Below are 23,833 nucleotides of genomic sequence, written 5' to 3'. Positions count from 1 at the left end.
GGACCAGTCAGATCGAGGCTGCCCTAGAAGGGGAGGACGATCGGGTGGTGGTCAGGCCCGCTGCTACACATTTCCAGCCAGGCCAAAGGTAGTTGCTTCCGATGACGGTATCACAAGTATTGTTTTAGTATTATACAGGGATGCTTTAGTATTGTTTCATCCTGGTTACTCTTATTCATATGTATCATCATACTTTGCTGGTTATTTGGATATGCCCCGCGATTCCTCAATTATGCTTGTTTATGTATCTACACCGGGGCGTAATTTTATTGTTGTGTACCGTGTGTATCGGTCATGTGTGGTCACTATTAAAGGATTAGAGATGAGAGTTGATCTTTTACTACTTAGAATGGTTGATTTTGACATGATTTTTGTCATGGATTGATTGTCACCATGTCACGCTATTCTAGATTGTCACAATAAGACCGTGACGTTGGCGATGCCGGGATTGCCTGGGTTTGAATGGAGAGGTTCTATGGACTATGTTCTCAGTAGAGTGATTTCATAATTGAAGGCTCAACTAATGGTTAGAAAGGGATGTCTGGCATATTTAGCCTTTGTGAGGGATGTTGGTGCTGATACTCCTACCATTGAGTTTGTTCCGGTAGTGAGAGACTTTCCATATGTGTTTCCTGCAGACCTTCCGGGCATGCCACCCGATAGGGATATTGATTTTGTTATTGATCTGGTGTCGGGCACTCAGCCCATCTCTATTCCACCGTATCGTATGGCACCAGCAGAGTTGAAAGAATTGAAAGAACGGCTTTAGGAGCTACTTGATAAGGGGTTCATTAGGCCTAGTGTGTTGCCTTGGGGTACACTGGTCTGGTCGTGAAGAAGAAGGATGGTACTATACCGATGTTTATTAATTACAAGCAGTTGAACAAAGTTACAACAAATATCCTTTACCACACATTGATGACTTATTTGATCAACTTTAGGGTGTTAGAGTGTTCTCTAAGATTGATTCGAGGTCTGGATATCACCAGTTGAAGATTTGGGATTCTGATATTCTGAAGACGAAATTCAGGACCTGCTATGGTCACTACGAGTTTCTTGTGATGTCATTTGGGCAGACCAATGCCCCAACACCATTTATGCATCTGACCAACAGTGTATTCCATCCATATCTCGATTGTTTTTTCATACTATTCATTAATGATATCCTGGTGTACTCCCACAACAAGGATGAGCATGAGCAGCATCTGAGGATTGTACTCCATACATTGAGAGAGAAGAAGCTTTATGCTAAATTCTCCAAGTGTGAGTTCTGGCTTGATTCTGTGGCGTTCTTGGGGCACGTGGTGTCTAGTGAGAGGATCAAGGTAGATCTGAAGAAGATTGAGGCAATTCAGAGTTGGCATAGCCCATCTTCAGCTACTTAGATTCGGAGTTCTCGTGGTTTGGCCGGATATTATCGCCATTTTATGGAGGGTTTTTCGTCCATTGCTGCACTTTTGACCAGATTGACAAAGAAAGGTGCCCCATTCAGGTGGTCTGATGAGTGTGAAAAGTGCATTCAGAAGCTCAAGATTGCTTTGACCACACCTCTAGTTCTAGTTATGCCTTTAACATCAAATTCTTATACGGTATATTGTGATGCTTCATGGATTGGTATTGGGTGTGTCCTGATGCAGGAGGGTAAGGTGATTGTTTATATGTCACGCACTGACCTTGGGGAGCGTGACCGTCGTTCAACAGAGATATCCCAGTCAAGCAAGCCTACTTGATACCTTCTACCCAACCATACCCATGAATAATGTGAGGATCAATAACAAGAGTTAAACATGAGAGGATAAAGTGTACAACATCAATTTTCATCACTTTTAGAAACTTCATTTCCGATTTCCAAAATGTTACATTATCGTAGTTAAAAGAGGAAATATGTCTGATATTTACAACATTTTTAGTCTGTTGTCCCAATCAAAATATAACTCACGCCATGTCTACGGTGCCTCTAATTGAAGTAAAAGAGTAATGTGAAAGTGCCGGTGACAAAGCCCCCGGCTATACCTCAAAATATAATGCACAAGGAGCAAAACCACAAGACCCCGATAGGAAGTGGGGCTCACCGAGTTAGCTGAGGAGAGGGTGTACTGCTAGCAATGATCGATGTCGCCTGCTGTGGAGCCACTTGCATCAATTAAAGATGCAGCATCCTCGGCAAAAAGGGACGTTAGTATATATGGAATAGTACTAGTATGTAAAGCTAAACGCCCTCTCACTGAATGGATCAACAACACAAAAGGAGGGAAACATGAGATCAATGAGAAAACCAAATAAAAATAAAATACCAAGTTAAGAGTGAGGTAAATCTTCAAGTAAAAATCAATGTTTTGGGTTGGGAGATCTTTAGCACCGATACACCACCGTGCTTATAGCACGAAGTCCGATATCTTCCCAATCAGCTAAGCCGTCTCACCCAAAAGTATGAGGTTTGACATAAGAAGACAACACCACCATGTGCGTGGCATGGCGTCCGATCTCTGCCCAATCGGCTAAGCCGTCTCACCATAATGTTGTCTAGGTCGACATGGTCTTTTCTAGATATCAGCTCATCCCAATTAAGGGGAATAATCTCAATATAATATAACGGGAATTTATCCTTCAACCAATCCCTAAACCGGCACGTGTAGTTTCATGCTTGCGAATTTATAACACGACCTTCCTTGGTGACCTAATGACACTCCCAAAAATATTTATCATATAAAAGAAATCACATTTGTTCATTGCCTTTCATACTTGCTTTCATTTCATTGGCTCTCTTGGCCACATATAAATCATCATTCTTGGCATGATAGCCGCATTTTATAATTCACACTTTCATTCTTTAACTTAACATGGGCTATAATTCATTTAAAGACTCTGATAAATCATCTGGGAAAAAAAACACAACTTCATTTCATGAATACATAAGGGCTTGGGACACATTAGAAATATTTACAAATAAGAGCATGATGATCTCAATAGAACTATGGGTTGAATTCATAATCGTTTGATGATTTGATCATATTTGGACTATTTTCCAAGAAAGAGCATGATTAGAGTAATTAGGAATTCAATAAGTCAAGCATTTGTGATGATTTAGCATGATAAGGATGATAGCATGGTCAAACTGCGCTAAGAATTCATAAGAAGCTCATGGAACCCGATTCTATAAGAAGAGTTTACCCAACATACCTTGCTTGAGCTTTCCTTTGATTATTACAACATTATGAAACTTCTAGCTACTTCAATCTATTAGACATTTGACAAAATTGAATAATAATTAGGAAGGAGTTCATGGGTTCAGCTCATTTAGGCAATTTGTCAAACACTAGGGGTGAAAATTCGACTATAGGGTTCTATGATGGTGATTCTTCACCCCACAACCAATCCTCACATTAATAGGTCACCCATATATGTTCTACAACCTCCCTACCACCTTCATTGGCACATGCATGCATAATTTACCAACTCCTATTCTCAAGAACCACATCCGCATTACCTTTAATCAGCCCAATTTCGAAATTGAGAGCTAGGGCTAGAACCTTACCTCTTTAGAAGGGGACATTGTGAGCTTTCCTTGTTGAATCTCCAAAGCTTGAGCAAGAAATAATGAGTCAGATGGTGGAGGCTTCTTGTTCCCTCTCTTAAACATTCATCCTCTCTCTAAAATCGCAGGTTTTTACTCCTAAACGACCCCCTTATGTATTTTAATCAAAATAGAGTCGGTTTATAAAAATATAAAATGGACCGTCCGAACTCAACTATGTGTTTGTAGAGTGCACCACAGATCAGGTCTGCGGTCCGTGAATGGGACCGCGAAATTGATCTCCAAAATTGGGCTGGTCTATTCAAGTCTGCGGCAGATCTGCGGTCGCATAATAGACCGCAAAACCTCCCTCAAGAAAATCCTCATGCTGGTTCTGCGATGGAAGTGCGTCCCGTGAAATAGTTATGTGGTTGCATAAGGTACCACAAAATTACCTTCAAATTTTGAGCTTCTCTTGTTCCAGTCTGCGGCGGATCTGCGGTCCACGGAGCAGTTTTGCGGTCGCATAATGGACTGCAGAAATTTTCAAAACTTTTGGTATAGTCTTCCCCGTATTTGGGCTTATCCACCTACCAGAGAACCTCAAAAACTAATTTAACAACATATTCATAATCCACTAACGTAACATAGTAGGAAATAACACCAACCATAAACTCGTAAGCATTATATTACCAATAAGGAGCATCTTTAACATGAACTGTACAAGTTGAACATAATTTATAGAAAGTAAGCTCTTTACATTCTTTTAAAACACAACTACTTAGTTATTCAAACAAATGAGGGTATTTCTTCCTCATCTCTTCCTCAGCCTCCCAGATGGCCTCTTCAACTTGTTGGTTTCGCCATAGCACTTTCACTGAGGCAATCTCTTTATTCCCCAACTTTCAGACCTGCCTATCAAGAATGGCAACTGAAATCTCCTCATAAGCCAATTCTTCATTAACCTCAATAGCTTCTACCGAAACAATGAGCGACGGGTCTCCAACCACCTTCTTCAACATAGACACATGAAACACCGGATACACTAAGGACATTTCTGGAGGTAGCTCGAGTCTGTAAGCCGCTTGACCAATCTTCCGAATGATTCTGTATGGTCCGATATACCTCATACACAATTTCCCTTTTTTTCCAATGGAAACCTTCAAGAATACCCAATCATTCTCTTTAAACTCAAAATCTCTACGATGCACATCCAAATAGGAATTCTGGCGACTTTGAGAAGTCTTCAATCGTTCCTTAATGATCATAGCCTTCTCCATAGCTTGATGCACGAGGTATGGCCCTATCAACTCTGTTTCCCAAACATCGAACCACCCAATGGGAGATCTAGATCTCCTACCATGTAAAGCTTCGAATGACGCCATTTGGATGCTGGTATGGTAGCTGTTGTTATAAGCAAATTCTATCAATGGAAAATGGTCAACCTACGTACCCAAACCTTGCTGGAATTTCTGCCAAAAGTTAGCGGTGAACTATTCCCCTCGATTTGAGATAATAGAAACTGGAGTGCCGTGCAACCTGACTATTTCCTTGATATACAACTAAGTATACTGTTATGTTGTGTTGGTAGCTTTAACATGCAATAAGTGTGCTTATTTCGTGAGTCGGTCCACAATCACCTAAATCGAATCAAACTTACGAGGCATGCGAGGTAGACCTAATATAAAGTCCATATTGATCATCTCCGATTTCCACATTGGGATTTCTATATTTTGTGCCAAACCGTCGGGCCTCTGATGCTCGGCCTTCCCTTGTTGATAGTTTGGATATCTAGCCACAAATTCCGCTACGTCCCCCTTCATTCCATTCCACCAATAGACTTCCTTGAGATCATGGTACATTTTCTTAGAGCCCGGGTGCACGAAATACTTGAAACTGTGAGCCTCGATCATGATTCTTTCCCGAAGATTGTCTTCATTTGGAACACATAATCGCCCTTAGTACCTTAGCATATCATCATTCATGCCAAGAAAAAAATCCATGGTTTTGTGTTTGTAAATCCCCTCCTTCAATTTCACCAACAACGGATGATCATACTATTTCTCCTTGACTTCAACTACAAGGGATGACTCAACCATATCTTGAACAATCACCGCACCTTCGCTAGAGTTTGCAAGCCGAACTCCCAACCTAGCCAACCGACGAACCTCCTTGGTTAACAACCTTTGGTGTGTCTCCAAGTGAGCCAAACTTCCATATATTTCCAGCTAAGAGCATCCGCCACAACATTAGCCTTCCCCGGATGATATAGAATATCGATGTCGTAGTCCTTGAGTAACTCAAGCCATCTCCTCTGCCTCAGATTCAATATCCTCTGCTTGAAAATATAATGAAGGCTCGTATGGTCCGTGAATATGTCCACATGGACCCCATATAAATAATGACGCCAAATCTTCAATGCATATACCACCGCCGCAAGCTCTAAGTCATGTGTTGGATAATTTTTCTCATGATTCTTGAATTGCCTAGACGCATAAATGATCACGTTGCCATGTTGCATCAATACACACCCATGTACGATCCTTAAAGCATCACAATATACCAAAAACCCATCCTTACCTTCTAGTAAGGTGAACACCAGTGCCGTAGTCAATCATAACTTCAACTCTTGGAAGCTCTTTTCACAAGCATCTGAACATTGGAACTTAACTGCCTTCTATGTTAATTTAGTCAATGGAGAGGCAAGGGTAGAGAACCCTTCCACAAACCTCCTGTAATACCCAACTAAGCTTAAGAAATTACGAATCTCCATTGGAGTTGTATGTCTCGGCCAATTCTTCATAGCTTCGATCTTTTGAGGATCAACCTTGATCCCTTCACTAGAGACGACATGACCTAAGAAAGTGATAGAGCCAAGCAAAATTCACACTTCGAAAATGTTGCATACAATTTGTGTGAACATAGAGTCTGCAGAATTGCCCTGAGATGATCGGCGTAGTCCTTTCGACTTCGCGAATATACAAGGATATCATCAATGAACACTATAAAAAAAGAGTCGAGAAAAGGCTTGAAGACTCTGTTCATAAGATCCATGAAAGTTGCCGGGGCATTCGTTAGCCCGAAAGACATCACCAAAAATTTAAAGCGTCCATACCGGGTCCTGAAAGCTGTTTTCGAAATATTTTGCTCCATGATCTTCAATTGGTGATACCCCAATCTTAGATCAATCTTGGAGAAGTACTTAGCACCTTGCAATTGATCGAACAAGGCATCCACTCTTGGCAGTGGGTACTTATTCTTGACTGTGACCTTGTTGAGCTACCGATAGTCAATACACATCCTCAATGACCCATATTTCTTCTTTACAAAGAGAACTAGTGTGTCCCAAGGTGACACACTCAGCCGGATGAAACCCTTCTCTAGAAAATCCTTCAACTGATTCTTTAGTTCCTTCAATTCTGCCGTTGCCATTCTGTAGGGTTGAATAGATATAGGTTGCGTGCCTAGCATCACATCGATCCTAAAATCAATCTCCCTATCTGGTGGGATCCCATGGAGCTCATCAGTAAAGATCCTTGGAAATTTATTAAGAACTGGCACAAACTCAAGTTTAGGGGCCCCAGCATCGATGTCCGTGACCCGGACCAAATGGTAAATACACCCATTGTTGATCATCTTCACAGCCTTAAGGTAAGATATAAACCTACCCTTTGGCATGACATCATCCCTCCTCCACTCAATTATTGACTCATTTGGAAATTTAAACCTAACGGTTCTGGTGCGACACTCAAGGTTGGCATAACATAAGTGAAGCCAGTCCATCCCTATTATCATGTCAAAATCTACCATCACCAATTCAAGAAGATCGGTCATGGTGTCTTGACCATGAACTGTGACAATACAATCCCTATAAACCCGCGAAGCCACCATAGACTCACCAACTGGAGTAGATACCGAGAACGGCTCATGAAGCTATTCCGGTTCTATCCTGAATTCCATAGCAACATAAGGAGTGATATATGACATGATGGAACCAAGATCTATATGAGTATACATATCAAGATATTGGATAATCAGTATACCTATGACAACATCTGGAGAAGCCTCTACACTCCGATGACCCCTCATAGCATAGAGCCTACTAGGTTCGCTCGAACCCTGTGCACCACCCCTGGGTGCACCATGCCCTGCAGGTGCTGGAGTGCCTCGAGCTGGAGGAGGTGTCGCGAATGTAGTATCTGCAGAAGTGGCTGGCTTTTCCTTACCCCTACCTACATTCTGGTGGGACGAATGACAACCCCTCTAAATGTTACCTATAATATCGTCCACATAGCATATGGGTAGGTCCATGTAGTAGACCCATGATTGCATCTTCCCACACCTAGGGCATGGGGTCCTCCGCTACTGCTGGAATCTCTCGCCAGGATGACCCTAGTGGTAGGATCCCCTGTTTCCCTGACTGGTCCTGAAACGACTCCACTGCTGGTGACCGGGCCTGATGGTGCTGCACTTACCGAAGATTGAGCAAAGGACTGCGATGGCCTGGATGACCTTCCCCTGAACTCTAACCTTCTGCCACTACCACCACTAGAAGAACCACCAAAGTTTCCCACTGGCTGAGCCTTCTTGCTACTCTCTCGCTCTATCCTATTCTTCAATTTTTGGGTCTTTGTGGCTTGAGCAAATGCCACCATCTTCCCATAGTTCATATCAGAATTCAATGCAGCTGTAGCGACCTAATTAATAACAAAGGGCGCCTTGCACAAACTGACAGACCCTAGCCTCCATAGTGGGTAATATGTAAATGGCATACTTGGACAGGCGTACGAATCTCATATGGTAAGCCCACACACTCATGCAACATTGCTTCAAGTTATCAAACTCGGCGGCGCGGGCTGCCCTACTCTCGGCAGGCAAAGAATGATCAATGAAGGCATCGCCAAACTCATTCCACTTTGCCGGAGGGCTCCCATCCTCACGGGACTCCTCCCTGATAAATTATAAAATAATTTTATAATTAATATATTAATTATAACGACTCGGCAGGTCATTTTGAGTATAGTAGCCTCGTTCCCCCATTAATCGCTTCTTGTATGTTTATTTGTGGTTATGTGACATGCCGGGGTGGTTGGTTTTGTTCCGGGGGTGTTCGGAGTGAATTGGGACACTTAGTCCTAAGGTTGAAATCTTTAGTTGGAAGAGTTGATTAGAGTTGACTTTTATGTAGTCGACTCCGGAATGGAGATTTTATGGTTCTAATAGTTTCGTATGGTGATTTAGGACTTAAGAGTATGTCCGGATATTGATTTGGAAGCCCGTAGGTCATTTTGGCTTGAATTGACGAAATTGAAAAGTTGAAGGTTTGGATGGTTGAGAAGTTTGACCGAGAGTTGGCTTTGTTGATATTGTGTTCGGATTTTGGTTCCGGGAGTTCTTATAGGTCCGTTGTGTCATTTATGACTTATGTGAAACATTTGAGGTCAATCAGAGTTGTTTTGGTATGTTTCGACATTATTTTAGAAGTTGGAAGTTCAATTGTGCATTAGGCTTGAGTTAGGGTGTGATTCGTGATTTCGATATTGTTTGACGTGATTTGAGGCTTCGACTAAGTTCGTATCGTAATTTAGGACATGTTGGTATTTTGGATGGGGTCCCGGGGCCTCGGGTGTGATTCGGATCAAGGTTGGCTTCATTTTGGACTTTGACGACTACTGATTTTTCTGTATCTAGTTTCCTTATACGCGTTCACGAGGGAAGGATCACGATCGCAAAAAGTCTATGAGTGACTGGTGAAATTTGTGCATCGCGTTCGCGAGACTAGGAACGCGTTTGCGAAGGCTCAAGTAGTTTGTTCATCGCGAACACGTGATGGATGTCGCGTTTGTGTTGAAGGGAGGCAAGGCCTAGGGGTTGCAGGCATTTATTCTACACGGTCGCAATGCATGGACCGCGATTGCGAAGCTTCAAGGCGTTTGGTCATTGCATTCGTGACTGGGCAGTCGCGTTCGCGTAAGAGGTTTCTTCAGCTGGAAATTTTTGTGCTTCGCGTTCGCGAAGAGGAGCACCTGGGTAGAATGTTTAAAACCCAAATCGAGGGGTAGAGTATTATTTTTATATTTTGAGTTGTAGACCTCAATTTTGGATGATTTTGGAGGGGATTTTCATGTCTTGGATCAGGGTTAGTGTTTTTGACTCGTATTTGTTCATTTATCATGATTCCATCCTTGTTTTTGTCGTTTATTTAGTGAACTAAAGTGAATAATGGAAAATTTTGTGGAAACTTATAAAAAACAAATTGAGGTTTGAATGTCAATTTGAGGTCCGAATTCGATGATTTTGGTATTGAACTCAGAATTGAATGGGTGTTCAAAATTATGAATTTTGTCGAGTTCCGAGGTGCGAGCCTATAGGGTTGACTTTTTGACTTGAGTTAAAGACCTTAGCTTTATCTTTTGGAATCACTTCCTATGGCTTTTATTGATAGTATTACGTTATTTTGGCTAGATTCGAGCCTTCCGTAGGTTGATACGCGCGGGAAGGGCTTGTTAGCGGAGTGATTTGGTTTGCTTGAGGTAAGTATCTTATCTAACTTGATTGAGGCACTAGTTACCTGAATTATTTATGATAACTACGTACTATGGATGTGCACATACGTGGGATTGAGCCCATGTGCTAACAGCGGGTATTTAGCTATGCTTGGGGTAGTGTTTAGGCTATATCATACCTTGAATTAATTGTTAAGCTTCAAATTGAGTTGTTTTTCCTATGTGTACTCTCTGTGAGCTACTTGTACCACGATGATGTTTCATTGAAGTTATTTTTCATGTTGGAATAGATAAAACTGCTATTCCATGATGAAATTATCTATTTTAGATGTGATAGTACACATTGCACATGCCTACACTACATCATGCTAGATATATCAGTCCAGGAGCATGAAATCGGTAATCATTGATCATGTACATATATTCTCGTATATTTGCTTTCTCTGCGTTATGAGTTGGACTGAGAGTATGTGACCACACCGGGCGAATTGTGATTGTTGGCACGTGAATTATCCGGTCAGCACATGATATGCTCGTGCAGATCGAGATATTGATATTATTAGCACGTGAGTTATCCGTGCGTGTTATGTTATTAGCACGTGAGTTATCCGTGCATCGTGTGGATACGGAACCATCCCCCTAGGGTCACCCTCTCATGTTTCTCTCTTGATGGTGTGCATGCGGTTATTGAGGAAAACTGATCAGTGGTTTGGTACGAATACGAAAAGGTTTAGGAAATCTGACTAGTGTTTGTTTGAATTTTGCATTTCATCTTTACCTGCAATTTTCATGGTTAATTACCTGATTTAGCTGCATATCATCTCTATATGCTGAACATTGACTAAACAGAGTATTTGAGCAACTATACTGGTACACAAACAGATGATTCTTCCTGTGCTTTATGACCCGATTTTGTTATTGTTCTCTATTTGTTTAAATGATGAAACTGTATAGGTTATCGTTAGTATGATTTATAATTCGTGCTTCTTTTACCCCGTCGAGGTTAGTTACGATACTTATTGGGTATGTTGGGTCGGTTGTACTCATACTATACTTTGCACTTAATTGTAGATCCAGGTGTCGGGACCAGTTATTAGCAGTAGGCTTGCTTGTTGGACTTTCTTTGAGAGGCGAGGTAGAGCTGCATCCTTGGTCGTAGTTTTGACTTGTCTTTTCCTTACATACTGTTGTTACATTTCAGACAATGTTATTATTGTTGAGTTTCAGACTTGTATTCCATTGTATAGCTCATGACTCTGTATTTATCATTTTTTAAGGGGAATGTCCTTGTATTGGCAGTATTTTGTTACATTGAGGTTTCAGATTTATGCTATTTCTAATATTTATGTTATTTTGGCTCTTTATTTTTAAGTTTCGGCTTGCCTAGCCGGTGTGTTAGGCTCCATCACGGGGGTTGGAAATTTTGGGTCCTGATATTAATTATATTTTAAAGGGTACGCGACAATCTTGAACGATCAATAATATGAACCGGACAGAATATTATTAATAATGAATTGACACTTCCACCTTTCTTAGTTAGACAAGTGATTGACGAAAAAAGATTGATGTTACAAAGAGTTTAACTTAAAATCATCTTATCTTTTCACATTGTAAGACTTGCTTTATTTTTATACATTATTGATGAAATTAGCCATTAGGTACACTTTCTAGTGATATATTTGCTATAAAAAACTAAAATCTGAATCTTAAATAAATTAATTAAATTTATTTAGCAAGGCCACAAGCAATCATTTTTAACCAAATAAGGAGATCTTTGCTAATGGAAAACAAGAAGGTAATATAAGTTAAAGAAATGAAATAAGCTTCAAAGTAAAGAGTTTCTTATAGAGCAATCCTTGACTAAATGAAACTGAAAAACAATGATGAGAATTGAAGAATAATATTGCAATGATTTCAATATAGCATGTGAGACAGATTGAGAATGGGTACAATCTTAGGGAAGGAGAATATTTATAGTACAAACTAATCGCAATTGTCCAGAGAATCTCTCACACACATTGTATCGGTTATCTGGGGTTATGCAAATCCTGTCGGTTGTGTTATCTGGGGCATAACTGTAGGAAATGGTTAATGGTGGATCCCAAATATTTCGGGATCCATTGACTCTAAGAAGATATCTATTTGGACATTCATCAACCTTTGATTTTGCTAGCTCATAGAACATCTCTATCCACACGCCCATGACTATCCGGGCTCAGAACGACTTGGAGTAGCGAGTGATTCTTGGATTGCCTTCTTGATATTCATTCTTCGATCCAAAGGACTATAGCAGACTTGGTGATGAATAGAAAATTCTCGTAGCGTGTTGGTTCTTGTCTTAGTCACATGTTATGCATGTATTTTATTATACAGATAGTCCCCACTTTCCGGCAGTTCTCAGAGATACCTGGGAAATGGAAATATTTTAGCGAAAAACGACACGTCTAAAATTACAACCTTCGTACTTGAATGGACGTGCACCTCTTTATTTAATGCTCGAGACACATGGTAAATTCAGAATGGAGATGGTATTACTGCCAATTACGAGGCAAAGATGATTCCTTCCTTGTCTATAAGTAAAAAATTCTTTTTATTTGTTTTTACCCTACTCGTCTTGAAATTTCTTCAAATGTAATAACTTATTCTCTTTAATTTTTCTAGCATCTTTGCTTTCTTCCTTGAATTATTTCAAATATATTTTTTTTGAAAAACTTTACAAGGAAATCTCAAAACCGCAATCTTCAAATGACTGAAGCCTATGCTATCCCCATTTTGACGCTATTGAAATGCATTCTCCAACTGCTATTACCATCGCCAATGCGATAGAGGAGGACGAGATGCGGCGCTGGTAAGGAAAGGAAAAGCTCCAACGGGAAAATCTTCTTCTAAAGGCAAAAAGATGGTCGGGAACCTTCTGTGCTGGAAATTGTATTGGTAAAATATAGCCCCGCCACGTGGCATAGAAAAATAATAACACATGATGGAAGAATTTTCGGGACCATGAGCATGGAAATCAAGATCTAGGAATAGAGGAGTTTTGATCGAGACCATCTCTTCATTCCGAGGGAAGATCAATCGAAAGGCATGCGTCCGAAGCAGGTTGAATATTTTTGGAGACAAATTCAACTGAGCCCTGATCCTTCCTGAGATCACGACCACCGTCAGTTATGCAACCGTAGTGAACGTTGGAGAGGATCTCGCCACCCATTAATTGCATGCCCAACGTTCTAGCTAAGAACTCGAAACACTTACATCCCTCCTAGGCTATAAATGCCTTATTCAATTAATTTGTAAAGGATCATCAGAAAACATATAGCATTCACTATTCACTTATTAGGTTCTTGTCCTCTTTATTGGTAATATTATCTTCTTCATATCGAGATTGTACTTGATTACTGGCACCCCAGAGACCTACGCTCAATAAGATTTCTTTTACCTTTATCTTTGTTTGATTTATCCTTGTTATCTTCAAATTTATTGCGCGCACTTTTGATTAATTTGTTTGCTAGTGGCCTTAAAATACAAATTTAATTATGGGGCCCAAGCAATTGAATGTTTGATCCAAAACCGCATCGCTACTTTTTGATTTTCTGTCATTCACACTTGTTGATTGTTTATTCAGAGGAAAATACCATGTCTTGGATTAACAACCAGCCCGCGGACCCAAAAGCTCAACTAGCAGAGCAAGTTGAAGTAGCACGTACCCCAAACAATCAATCAATAGGATCCTTAAAACCGTATCGGGGAACAACTCTCCAGCAAGATCTGCTAGCAGGAGAAATGAACAATGAGGATTGGAGGAGGCAGTGAAAGAATTCATGACACAACTCCATAGTTGAATGCCGAAATTTTGAGAGGCGTTGGGGGTCCCGACGGGTGGTGCAATGACGGGTGGTGCAACGGTTGCAACACCAACCACACCTCCAAAGGTGCATGTCGACATGGAAATCCGAAATCCAAACTGAGAAGTAGTGTAACATGGGGACCCCCGAGTGATACTGAAGACAGAGGCTCAGGTATGTCCGAAAATGCTGAATTATAAAGCCTAATACTAACCTTACAGCAACAGGTTAAGAAACATAATGAGAGGATCAAGCACATCCTAGGAATTCCACCCGTTATCAAGGGATTCGACATAAACAAGTACTCTTAGCAGCCGTGGAAATCAAGTACGACCCCACTACCAATCCCAGAGAAGTTCAAAATTCCATACATCACGAAATATGACGGGACTTGGGACCCACGCGATCATGTCATGGCCTATACGACCGGAATCAAAGGGAATGATCTCACGAAAGAAGATATCGATTATGTACTCGTCATGCAGTTTGGAGAAACCTTGACCAAAGGGTCTCTGAATCGGTACTCTCGATTACCGAAAAACTCTACTTATATCAAAGTACATTCTGGAGAGCAAAAGGTGGAGAGAAAGATGAAGGTCAACTTCAAAATTCAACAAGGAGACACAGAGCTACTCCGGAACATTGCAGATCGATTCCAAAGCTAAAGGATGATACTCCCTACCGTACCTGACAAATGGGCAACCATGGCCTTTACAAAAAACCTGAATGAAAATAGCTTGGAAGCTACAAGGAGACTAAAAGATAGTCTTCGAGAATTTCCAGCAAAAATATGGAACGACGTGTATCATACATACAACACAAAGCTCTGTATAGAATAAGATATCTCAACCCTCTCTGTATTTGGGAATAGGGATCCAAAAGGATATATCCATCGAACGAAAACGATCGGCAGGCGAGAAGATCCTAGAAATTGGGACTCTAATGTTCGGTACAAGAGGTACTCGGGACCCCTACATAGAGAAAATGACCGGAGGCACAAATTGAATCATGATGACACATGCCCCGGATGAAGGAATGATGTTGCACCACTCCCAGTAGAGAAAGAACCGGAAGCACCAAAAATCAGTAACTATAACCACAGGCTAAAGTGAGATACCTCCGAGTTGGTGGCGGTACTCAATGATATGGGAAACAAAGTGAGATGGCCAGGTGAAATAAGGATAGATCCAAGCAAATAGAGTCACAAATTCTGGTGCAAATTCCACAATGACAACAATCATGATCGGTTGATCACCGATTGTAGAGTCCGTCAAAACGAAATAAACTATCTTCTCAAACAGGTGTATCTCACTGAGCTCTTTAGCAGAAGGGGAAACAATGATATATGAAGAATGTGGATAAGGAAGAGCCACCGTGTGTCCACTCGCCAAAAAGAATATTCAATGTTATATTTTGAGGAGAAAAAGTGAACAGGATGACCTTCACAACAACAAAGGAGTTCGCTAAAGTGTCCATATCACACGAAAAGCGTGCTCAGCAAACTCTAATCGAAAGAATATAACTTTCGACGATGAAGATGCAAATAGCTTGACCATGCCTCATAATGATGCTCTGATAATAACTCTACTCATTTTAGACACTGACATCAGAAGAGTTTTGATTGGCCCATGTAGCTCAGGAAACATCATCCAATTACAAAAAGTCAAAGAAATGTAGCTCAAGGATCAAATCATTCCGAAAGCATGGTCTTTCTCCGGGTTCAACAAGTCCAGCAAAATGACTATAGGAGAAGTGATCTTGACAATATTTTCAGAGGGGGTGGTCAAAGAAACTCCATTCCATGTAATAGCTAGAGACATGGCCTACGCAGCCATCCTAGGGAGACCATGGATTCATGAGATTGATGTAGTCCCATCAATGTTGCACCAGGTGGTCATCAAAGTGGGGGATACGAGAAATCCCAAGGGAACAAAGAGCATCCCAGGAAATAAACTCAATTGCAGTTGCGAGCAACCTCCCTAAAGATAAGCCAGTCAAATAGCAACCAAAGCAACCAAAATCGCAAAGCTTCAAGGACCCATCGGCAGAACCAATATCAGGTGTGTTTAACCAAAAAATAATAATTTTTATGGTCAAAGCAAATAAAAGAATAATTTAGATTTTTAATAATCAATTTTACTTCACTTTTCCAAATATAGGTGGATGGTATATAATGGAAATAGAATATTGAGAGAATAAGGAAAAAGAAATCTTATTGACAATCACAACTTCCTTCAAAACGGAGAGAGTGAGTTCCTCAAACAGTAGAGAGTAAAAGTATAAGCAATTGACAGTAAAATTTCATGAATTTCTTGATCATTGTAAAAGATATGGTAAGGGGGTTTATGTAAGGGTATAATATGTAACTGTTTTGTCCTACTTAATTCTTGCCCATTACTAATATTTAATTTATTGATTACCCGTTACATGAGTAATTTGTAATGGTTATGTTAATAATAGCCAAATGCGCACAGTCACAGATTCTGTTGATTTGTTTCCATATTCATGGCTATTAATGAACCTTCCTTCCTCATAGTCTTTAATTATCCATGCCACGCCTATTTTTTCTTTTTTAGCTATCAGGTATGGTATCTTTGTAAGCTATCCCGTGGTTGTTTTACCCATGCTTTCCCTAACCTGTATTCTTATTTATAATTTTGATTCTAATGCCACTTGTCAACAAATCATTAGTACATGTAGAGACTCTATTTTTCCACCAATACAGATAATCCCCCCACTTTTCAAATATTCTCAACTGAATATTCGGGAAGTAGTGAGTTTATTTATGGAGGGAATATCTTGCCGCCTCTTCCCGATATCATTATGCTTTACATCAGAAGTAAAGAGACCTATGTCTTTTCCATTTAATACTCGAGACACGTGGCTTGTCGTGATTGGCTCTGTAGTTTGCAGCTGCTTTTTAGAGTTTCAGCGGGTGTGTCAGTTTGACATGGCGGTTCCAGTTCGACGTGACGGTCCATGATGACGTTTTTCCTTATAAATACCGCATCATGCGTCTTCCAAAACTCCTACTCTCGTTCATTTTCTCTAAGACTTCTTTGCAAGTCTCCTTTTCTCTTTGTGCTTCTACTGTACCTAATAATGGCTTCATAATCTTCAAACCCTACATCATATTCTGATCCTCGGCGTGCTATTATAGTGGCTGAACTTCCTTTTACTATGACTCTAGTTAGAAGTAGGAATAGAGGTGGCAGGTTTCGTAGCCTCAGTTCCATATCAAGACGAAACATCACCTCTTCTAAGAAACATTCTTCAAAACCCTCTCGTTCCTTCAAAACTTCTTCCTCTAGAGCCAAATCCACATCCAACGCTAGGGATCAAAATGAACCTTTAGTTTCAGAGATTGTTCCCTAAGAATTTTTTTTATCTCTAATTGTGAGGCATGGAAGAAAGAAGTTTCTTCCATAACAACACTTAACCCTACTGATTGATTCCTTCTCTCATCACATCTGGTCTTCTTCCTCTCGTATGCCGAGAATGTCATTGGAAATATGATTTTCCAATCACAACCCCTAGTGTCGATGACCAAATAACCATCTACTGTGAAGGTTATTCGTTCATCAACACTTATCATTTCACCTTAGAATTCCATCCTCCAATTTACCCAGTGGTTATAGAGTTTTGCCGCTATTTCAACATTTGCCTGGGAAAAATAGGTCCGATAATATGGAGGGTAGTACCTTGCATTCTCTACTTGTCGGGTTTAGTTTTTTCCCTTTCTGTTTCCGGCATCTCCTCCATCTGTATCCTAACATTTTTTTGCGAGGGTGTTTTTACACTTGCAGCTAGAAGCAAATGCATCTTGGATAGTATTGAGGATAACTGTGACCGAGGCTGGTATGCTCGGTTCGTGGCTGTTCCAACACATGCTTTAGTGGGAGAAAAGACTAACCTTCTTACTCGTGTTTTCTACTTTTTCAGCAATCATGGAAGTCTTCAGTGAGCTTCCTGATTTTCATAATTGGGTAGAAAAGATGTTATCTGTTACTCCCATGGAGCAAAGATCTTTGACATTTCTATCCCAAAAGTTTGGATGGAAAGTTAAAACCTACGGTATGCTACTTTACTTTATTTTGAATTTTGTGATTTTTTATGCTTGTTTTGATATCCTTTTTGATTTTCAGGATTTGCAATCCGCGGAGTTTATCCTGCTCCCGATCCTATAGTTAGACTTGATGTCAACACTTCTCAGGAGCGAATTTTGAATGAGTCCTCTTCAAAGAGGAAAAATAAAGAATCCCATGCCTCTGATGAAGAGAAAGAAGATAAAGGCTACTTAGTGAAGAAGCTTCGAGTTAGGATGCGTGTTATTCTAGATGATGAATCCAACGCCCCTCAGAACAAGCCTTCAGACTCCGTGCCTTTCCACTTGGTTGATCAGCCTGAGGATGTCCCTTTGGAAATTTCAGAGGATGAAGATGTTAATCCTGCCTTCAACCCTCCTTCAAGTCCTATTGAGAAGCTCTTTGCCCAATGATTTGAGGGTGAAGAGGGAGAATTTGGCTTCGTTTCGTATGAGCAACCTCTTGCTACCCTTCCTATGAGTTCCATTGATCCCACTGCTGCTTCTGTTGCTGCTCTCGCTGTTGTCCCTCGAGATGAAGCTGGTTCTTCAACTGGGAGTGGTATGAAACAAGTTATGATCGAAGTCCCCAATGGCATGAACTTACTGAGGAAATCCAACCATGATGCGGTCTGGTTAAAACCTTTAATTAGACCCCTCGAGAGGAAAATGCTTGACTCCCACTCCTCCATTACTTTGATGAATGATGTAATTCATTCGGCTCTCAAGGTATGTCTTTCCTCTCTTACTTCTTTCATTTCTTCTTTCTTTAAGTTACAAACACCTTTCCCTTGCCTTTTTGCTGATCAACTTAACATGTACAAAGCTAATGGGAAGGTTGGCTTGGACTGATCAGCAAGTTGCAGAGTTGAGCATGGAAACTGACAACTGGAAAGAGTGATTTAAGAGCCTCTAGTTAGAGAAGAATATGTTGGCTGGTGAGAAATAAAATTTGGAGAAACAACTTAGGATCACTACTACTGAGTTAGCAGTAATGAAAGCTTCTGCCAATTAGGCAGAGAAGGAAAAAGCTAGAATGAAGTCCATCTTTGCTGAGCAGCATTCAAGGGCTACTGAGGAGATTCAGAGTTTGAAAGAACTTCTAAATTAAAAAGAAGTGTATACGAGTAATCTTGTCCAAGTATTGACTCAAGCCCAAGAAGATCTCTGCACCTCCTCCAACAAAGTTAAGTCCCTTGAAGCTATGTTAGAACCTTTGAAGGTTTCTTATATGATGTTGCCGAGGCTGAAAAAGAAGAACCGAGGGCTCAAGTTGAACAATTTGAGAAATATTACGAGGCTCTCGAGGATAAACTAAATCTGGATGTGAGTTGGACCTTCCTGAACACTCGTCTTGAAATATTGACTGAGGCTAGCCAAGAAAGCTTTGATCTCGAAGCTGAGATTTCTAGGGCTAAGGATGCAATTGAAACTACTTAGCATTGTAAAAGTTTCTCTACACCCAAGGGTGATTTAAGCAAAGACGGTTTGAAGACTGATCTTGCTGATCCCCAACCTTCATCTTCTAGTCCCCAAGGTGAACCTTCCTCTCCTTCTGAAGATGCTCCCTAGTTTTCTTTCCAACAATGCTTTTTGATGTTTCTTGGATTATTTTTGGTTTTTAGGAAACCTTTATCAACATTAATGTTAATATTTAGCATATTTTATGTATGCTTTTTCTCTTTAATTTCCGAGCTTTTTTCCGTATTATCTAAGTAGAATGAATGCTTTAATATGTCATGACTAAATACACAGTCTACTTATAAAAGAGGGCTCTTTTATATAAACGACACTGATGAAGATGACGTCACATATTCATATTGGTGTAAATGAAATACGAAGTAATTTGAAGAAGTTTTATTTGAACTTTCAAAACAAATAGTCATGTGCATCATTTTCATAATTGCTTTCTTTGTAGCGTTTACAGGTATGGACATAGTTATCCCGTGACTATATTTATAGCCTTGACCTAATAGCTCTTGGGAGTTTTTTATTAAATCTTCAGTTCTTCACTTCCCATTCAATCTTTGAGCTTGAAAATTTTAAATATTCTTCAAGGTTTTTTTCTTTAAGACATGCTCTTGAATATTTGAAATTTTCTTCAAGGTTCTTTCTTTAAGACATGCTTTGATGCTTTGAGCTATGCTTCTTCCATATGTATAATCCCCCCCCCCCCCCAGTGTTTGAGCTTTGAATTATTAAAACTTGAACACTGGATCAACTTTCCTTCACGGCCCTTTCCCTTAAAAAGGCAATACACACGGGACTCAGGGGTAATTGTTTAGATGATGACTACTTAACCCTTCCCATCAGAATTATTGTAACCTAGACCGAGAATAATTTAATATTTCACATATTTTTTGGGTCTAATGTCATCATCTGGTTCGGGCTAGCTTTTTGCCTATCATCTAAAATGGTTAGTAAAATTTATATGAACAAATAAATAATGAAATTTGAGATACCTGACCGTGAATACTTGCTCAAAAGTAGTATTTCTTCAAGTGTACCGCATTGCAATTGGAAGGTAATAATTTCCCATCTATGGTCTCTAACTCGCATGGTCCTTTTCCAACAATGCCTTGAACTCGATATGGTGCTTTTCAATTCGGACTTAATTTGCCTGCATTTACCACATGTGTTGACTGTAACACCTTCTTAAGGACAAAGTCCCCAATCATAAAATATCGAAGATTCGCTCTTCTGCTGTAATATCGCTCAATCATTTGCTTTTTTGTGATACCATCCGTATAAAAGCTGCTTCCCTTCATTTTTCTATCAAATCTAAATTTGTATGAAGTTCTTCCTTGTTGGATAATTTATCTGTATGTTCAAACCTCAGGCTTAATTCTCCTATTTCTATTAGAATTAGTACCTCAATACCATAAACACGTGAAAATGGAGTTTCTTCCGTGCTAATTTTTGTCGTTATTTTGTAGGCCCATAGCACCCTTGGTAGCACTTCAGGCCACCTGCCTTTTGATTCTTCCAAACATTTCTTTATATTATTGACAATAATTTTATTTGTCGACTCTGCTTGTCCATTAGCTATTGGATGATATGGTTCTAGAGTAATCCATTTAATTTTCCATCCTTTGAAAATGTTAGTGACCTTTGCTCCCACTAATTGTGGCCCATTATCATATATAATTTCCCTTGGAACCCCAAATCTACATATTATATTCCACCAGATGATGTCTATAACTTTCTTTTCTCATACCTGTTTGAAGGCATCTGTCTCCACCCACTTAAAAAAATAACCAGTTAAAATTAATAAAAATTATACCTTTCCTGGTTCTTGTGGAAGAGGACCTACGATATCCATTCCCCACTTCATAAACAGCCATGGTGCGATAATTGAATGAAGCAACTTTGTCGATTGATGCATATTATTTGCATACTGTTGGCTTTTATTGCACTTTTTACGAAGTTTTCTGCCTCGTCTTCCATTTTTAGCTAGTAATACCCTACTCTTATTAGTGTTTTCACTAGTAACCTTCCACCAGCGTGATTTTCACAATGTCCTTCATGTATCTCTCACATCACGTATTCACTTTGTGAGGGTCGAAGGCATCAAGCTAAAGGTCCACCAAACATCTTTCGATACAAATTGCCTTCTTCAATATCGAGCTACTTTTATTCGCAGCAATTTGGATTGTTTTTATCCTCAGGTAATATTCTATACTGCAGATAATTCACAAATTTATTTCTCTAATCCCATGTTAAATTGTTGAAATCTCATTCCTGATTGATCGAGCGCTGACTGGAATAGGTGCATCACGATTACATTTTTCGTATTTGACACATCGGCTACTGATTCCATATTTGCTAATGCATCAGCCTCCACATTCTCCTCTCTTGGTATTTTAATAGCTTTCCATACTTGGAACTGACATAATAATTCCCGCACCTTTTTCAAATATTGTTGCATATGTGTTTCTCTAGATACGTAATTCTCTTGCATTTGATTTACCACAAGTTGTGAATCTCTTTTGATTTCAACTTGATCAATCCCCATCTCGTTTGCAGATTCCAAACATGTAATCACCGACTCATATTCAGCTTCTTTATTAGTAATAGGGTAACATTTTATTGCTTGCCTAATAATTTCTCCTAAAGGTGAAATTAAGACATTATCCAAAGCTGCTTTTTTTACATTTGAGGATCCATCAGTATATAATGTCCAAGTCCCCAGATTAGATTCGGTAATTATCTGTACCTCATTTTCAGCTTCAAGAAGTAAGCTCGAACTGAAAGCTGCTATGAAATCTGCTAGTACATAGGACTTTATGGCAGTTCGAGTCTGATAAATAATATCATATTCACTAAGTTCTATTGCCCATTTAGCTAATCTTTCTGATATTTCATGTTCACGTAAAATATTTCTTAATCAAAAAGTAGTTACAACAGAAATAGGATGGCATTGAAAATAGGGTCGTAACTTTCTTGATGCCATTATTAATACTAGTGCTAGTTTTCTAGATGAGGTTATCGTGTCTCAGCATCCAACAAAGACTTACTAATATAGTAAATTGGAGATTGTGTATCTTTTTCTTCTCGCACCAATACTGCGCTTACTGCCACTTCTGATACGACAAAATAGATGAGTAATCTCATCATCCCTTGGCTTTGACAACAGAGGCAGTTTTGACAGATATGCTTCGAAATCTTTCAAAGATTGTTAACAGTCATCAGCCCATTCAAATTGATTTTGTTTTTCAATAACGAGAAGAATTTAAAACACTTCTCTGAGGATGTAGATATGAATCTCCCTTGAGCTGATACTCTCCCTGTTAACCTTTGTACTTCTTTTTTAGTCGTGAGCACCTCTGGTATCTCTTCGATCACTTTAATCTGAGCTGGATTTAATCGATCTCCTTGTTCGATACAAGGAAACCTAAAAATTTACCTGAGGCAACGCAAAAGGCACATTTCTCTGGGTTCAGCTTCATGTTATACTTTTGAAGTATGTCAAAGTTTTCATTCAAATAACTGAGATGATCTTCTGTTTGTGCCGATTTTACTAGCATGCCATCGATTTAGACTTCCATGATTTTTCCCAAATGGCCTGACTATTTAGCAATAAGTTCCCCTGTCTGTAATAAAAGAAGTTTTTTCCTCATCTAGGGGATTCATTTTTATTTGATTATATCCAGAATAAGCATCTAAACAACATATAAGTTTATGACCATTGTAGAATCAATTAGTTGATCTATATGCGGTAAAGGAAATGAATCTTTGGGGCATGCTTTATTTAGATCAGTATACTCTACACATACTTACCATTTTCCATTTTTCTTTGGCACTAAAACAGTATTAGCTAACCAATCAGGGTACTTTACCTCTCAAATTGAACTAATTTTCAGAATGTTTTGTACCTCATCTTGAATTACCTGATTTTTGAATGCTCCTTGCATTCGTTTCTTTTGCTTCACGGGAGGGGGAGGGAAAGGTGTAATGAATCTTTATTTAACTTATGAGTCATTACCTTCGGTGGGATACGTGTCATATCTAAGTGCGATAAGGCAAAACAATCAACGTTAGTGCGCATAAGTTCAATTAACTTATATTTCAACTCCGAGCTTAGGTTTTTTCCAACATAGACTTTACTGTCGGTCCAGTGAACAAATAATACAATAGCTTTAATTTATTCCATACTTTTTTTAATAGTCTTGTTTTCCTTCGAATCTTGGACCACGTCAAGCCTCACATCTATATCTGCTTCATTCCTCGCACTTTCAGTAGAGGTAGAAAATAAATTCTCCTTAGTCGGACACTGTAATTGCTATTTTTCATCCCCATCTTTGGATGCTCCGCTTACCGCAACAACTGTGTTGATTTCTCGTGCCGCTTGCTGATCTCCCCTGATATGACAAATTCCCCATTGTGA

At 39.6% G+C, this 23,833-nt stretch overlaps 1 protein-coding gene across 1 annotated transcript; it reads right to left on the bottom strand.

Annotated features, from left to right (window-relative positions):
- Positions 1–21,646: 21,646 nt before the first annotated feature.
- LOC107802536 (uncharacterized) lies at positions 21,647–22,973 on the bottom strand. Its single transcript, XM_075241818.1, has 3 exons — positions 22,853–22,973; positions 22,522–22,611; positions 21,647–22,299 (listed from the first exon to the last, which is right to left on the bottom strand). The coding sequence occupies exons 1-3, from the start codon at positions 22,971–22,973 to the stop codon at positions 21,647–21,649; spliced, it is 864 nt and encodes a 287-aa protein (XP_075097919.1).
- Between the last annotated feature and the right edge of the window lie 860 nt (positions 22,974–23,833).

Source organism: Nicotiana tabacum, chromosome 21 (genome assembly GCF_000715075.1).
Source record: "Nicotiana tabacum cultivar K326 chromosome 21, ASM71507v2, whole genome shotgun sequence".
Lineage (NCBI taxonomy): Eukaryota > Viridiplantae > Streptophyta > Magnoliopsida > Solanales > Solanaceae > Nicotiana > Nicotiana tabacum.
This window is presented reverse-complemented; position numbering and strand designations above follow the sequence as displayed.

Bases quoted from the DNA above. Each gene is read 5' to 3' on its own strand.
- LOC107802536 (XM_075241818.1), bottom strand. From the start codon at position 22,973: ATGCTAGTAAAATCGGCACAAACAGAAGATCATCTCAGTTATTTGAAT. The intron at 22,612-22,852 runs GTAAATTTTTAG...AATCTTTGAAAG, and splicing joins TGCCTTTTGCGTTGCCTCAG to ATTTCGAAGCATATCTGTCA. The intron at 22,300-22,521 runs GTAAGCGCAGTA...ATGAAATATCAG, and splicing joins TTGTCGTATCAGAAGTGGCA to AAAGATTAGCTAAATGGGCA.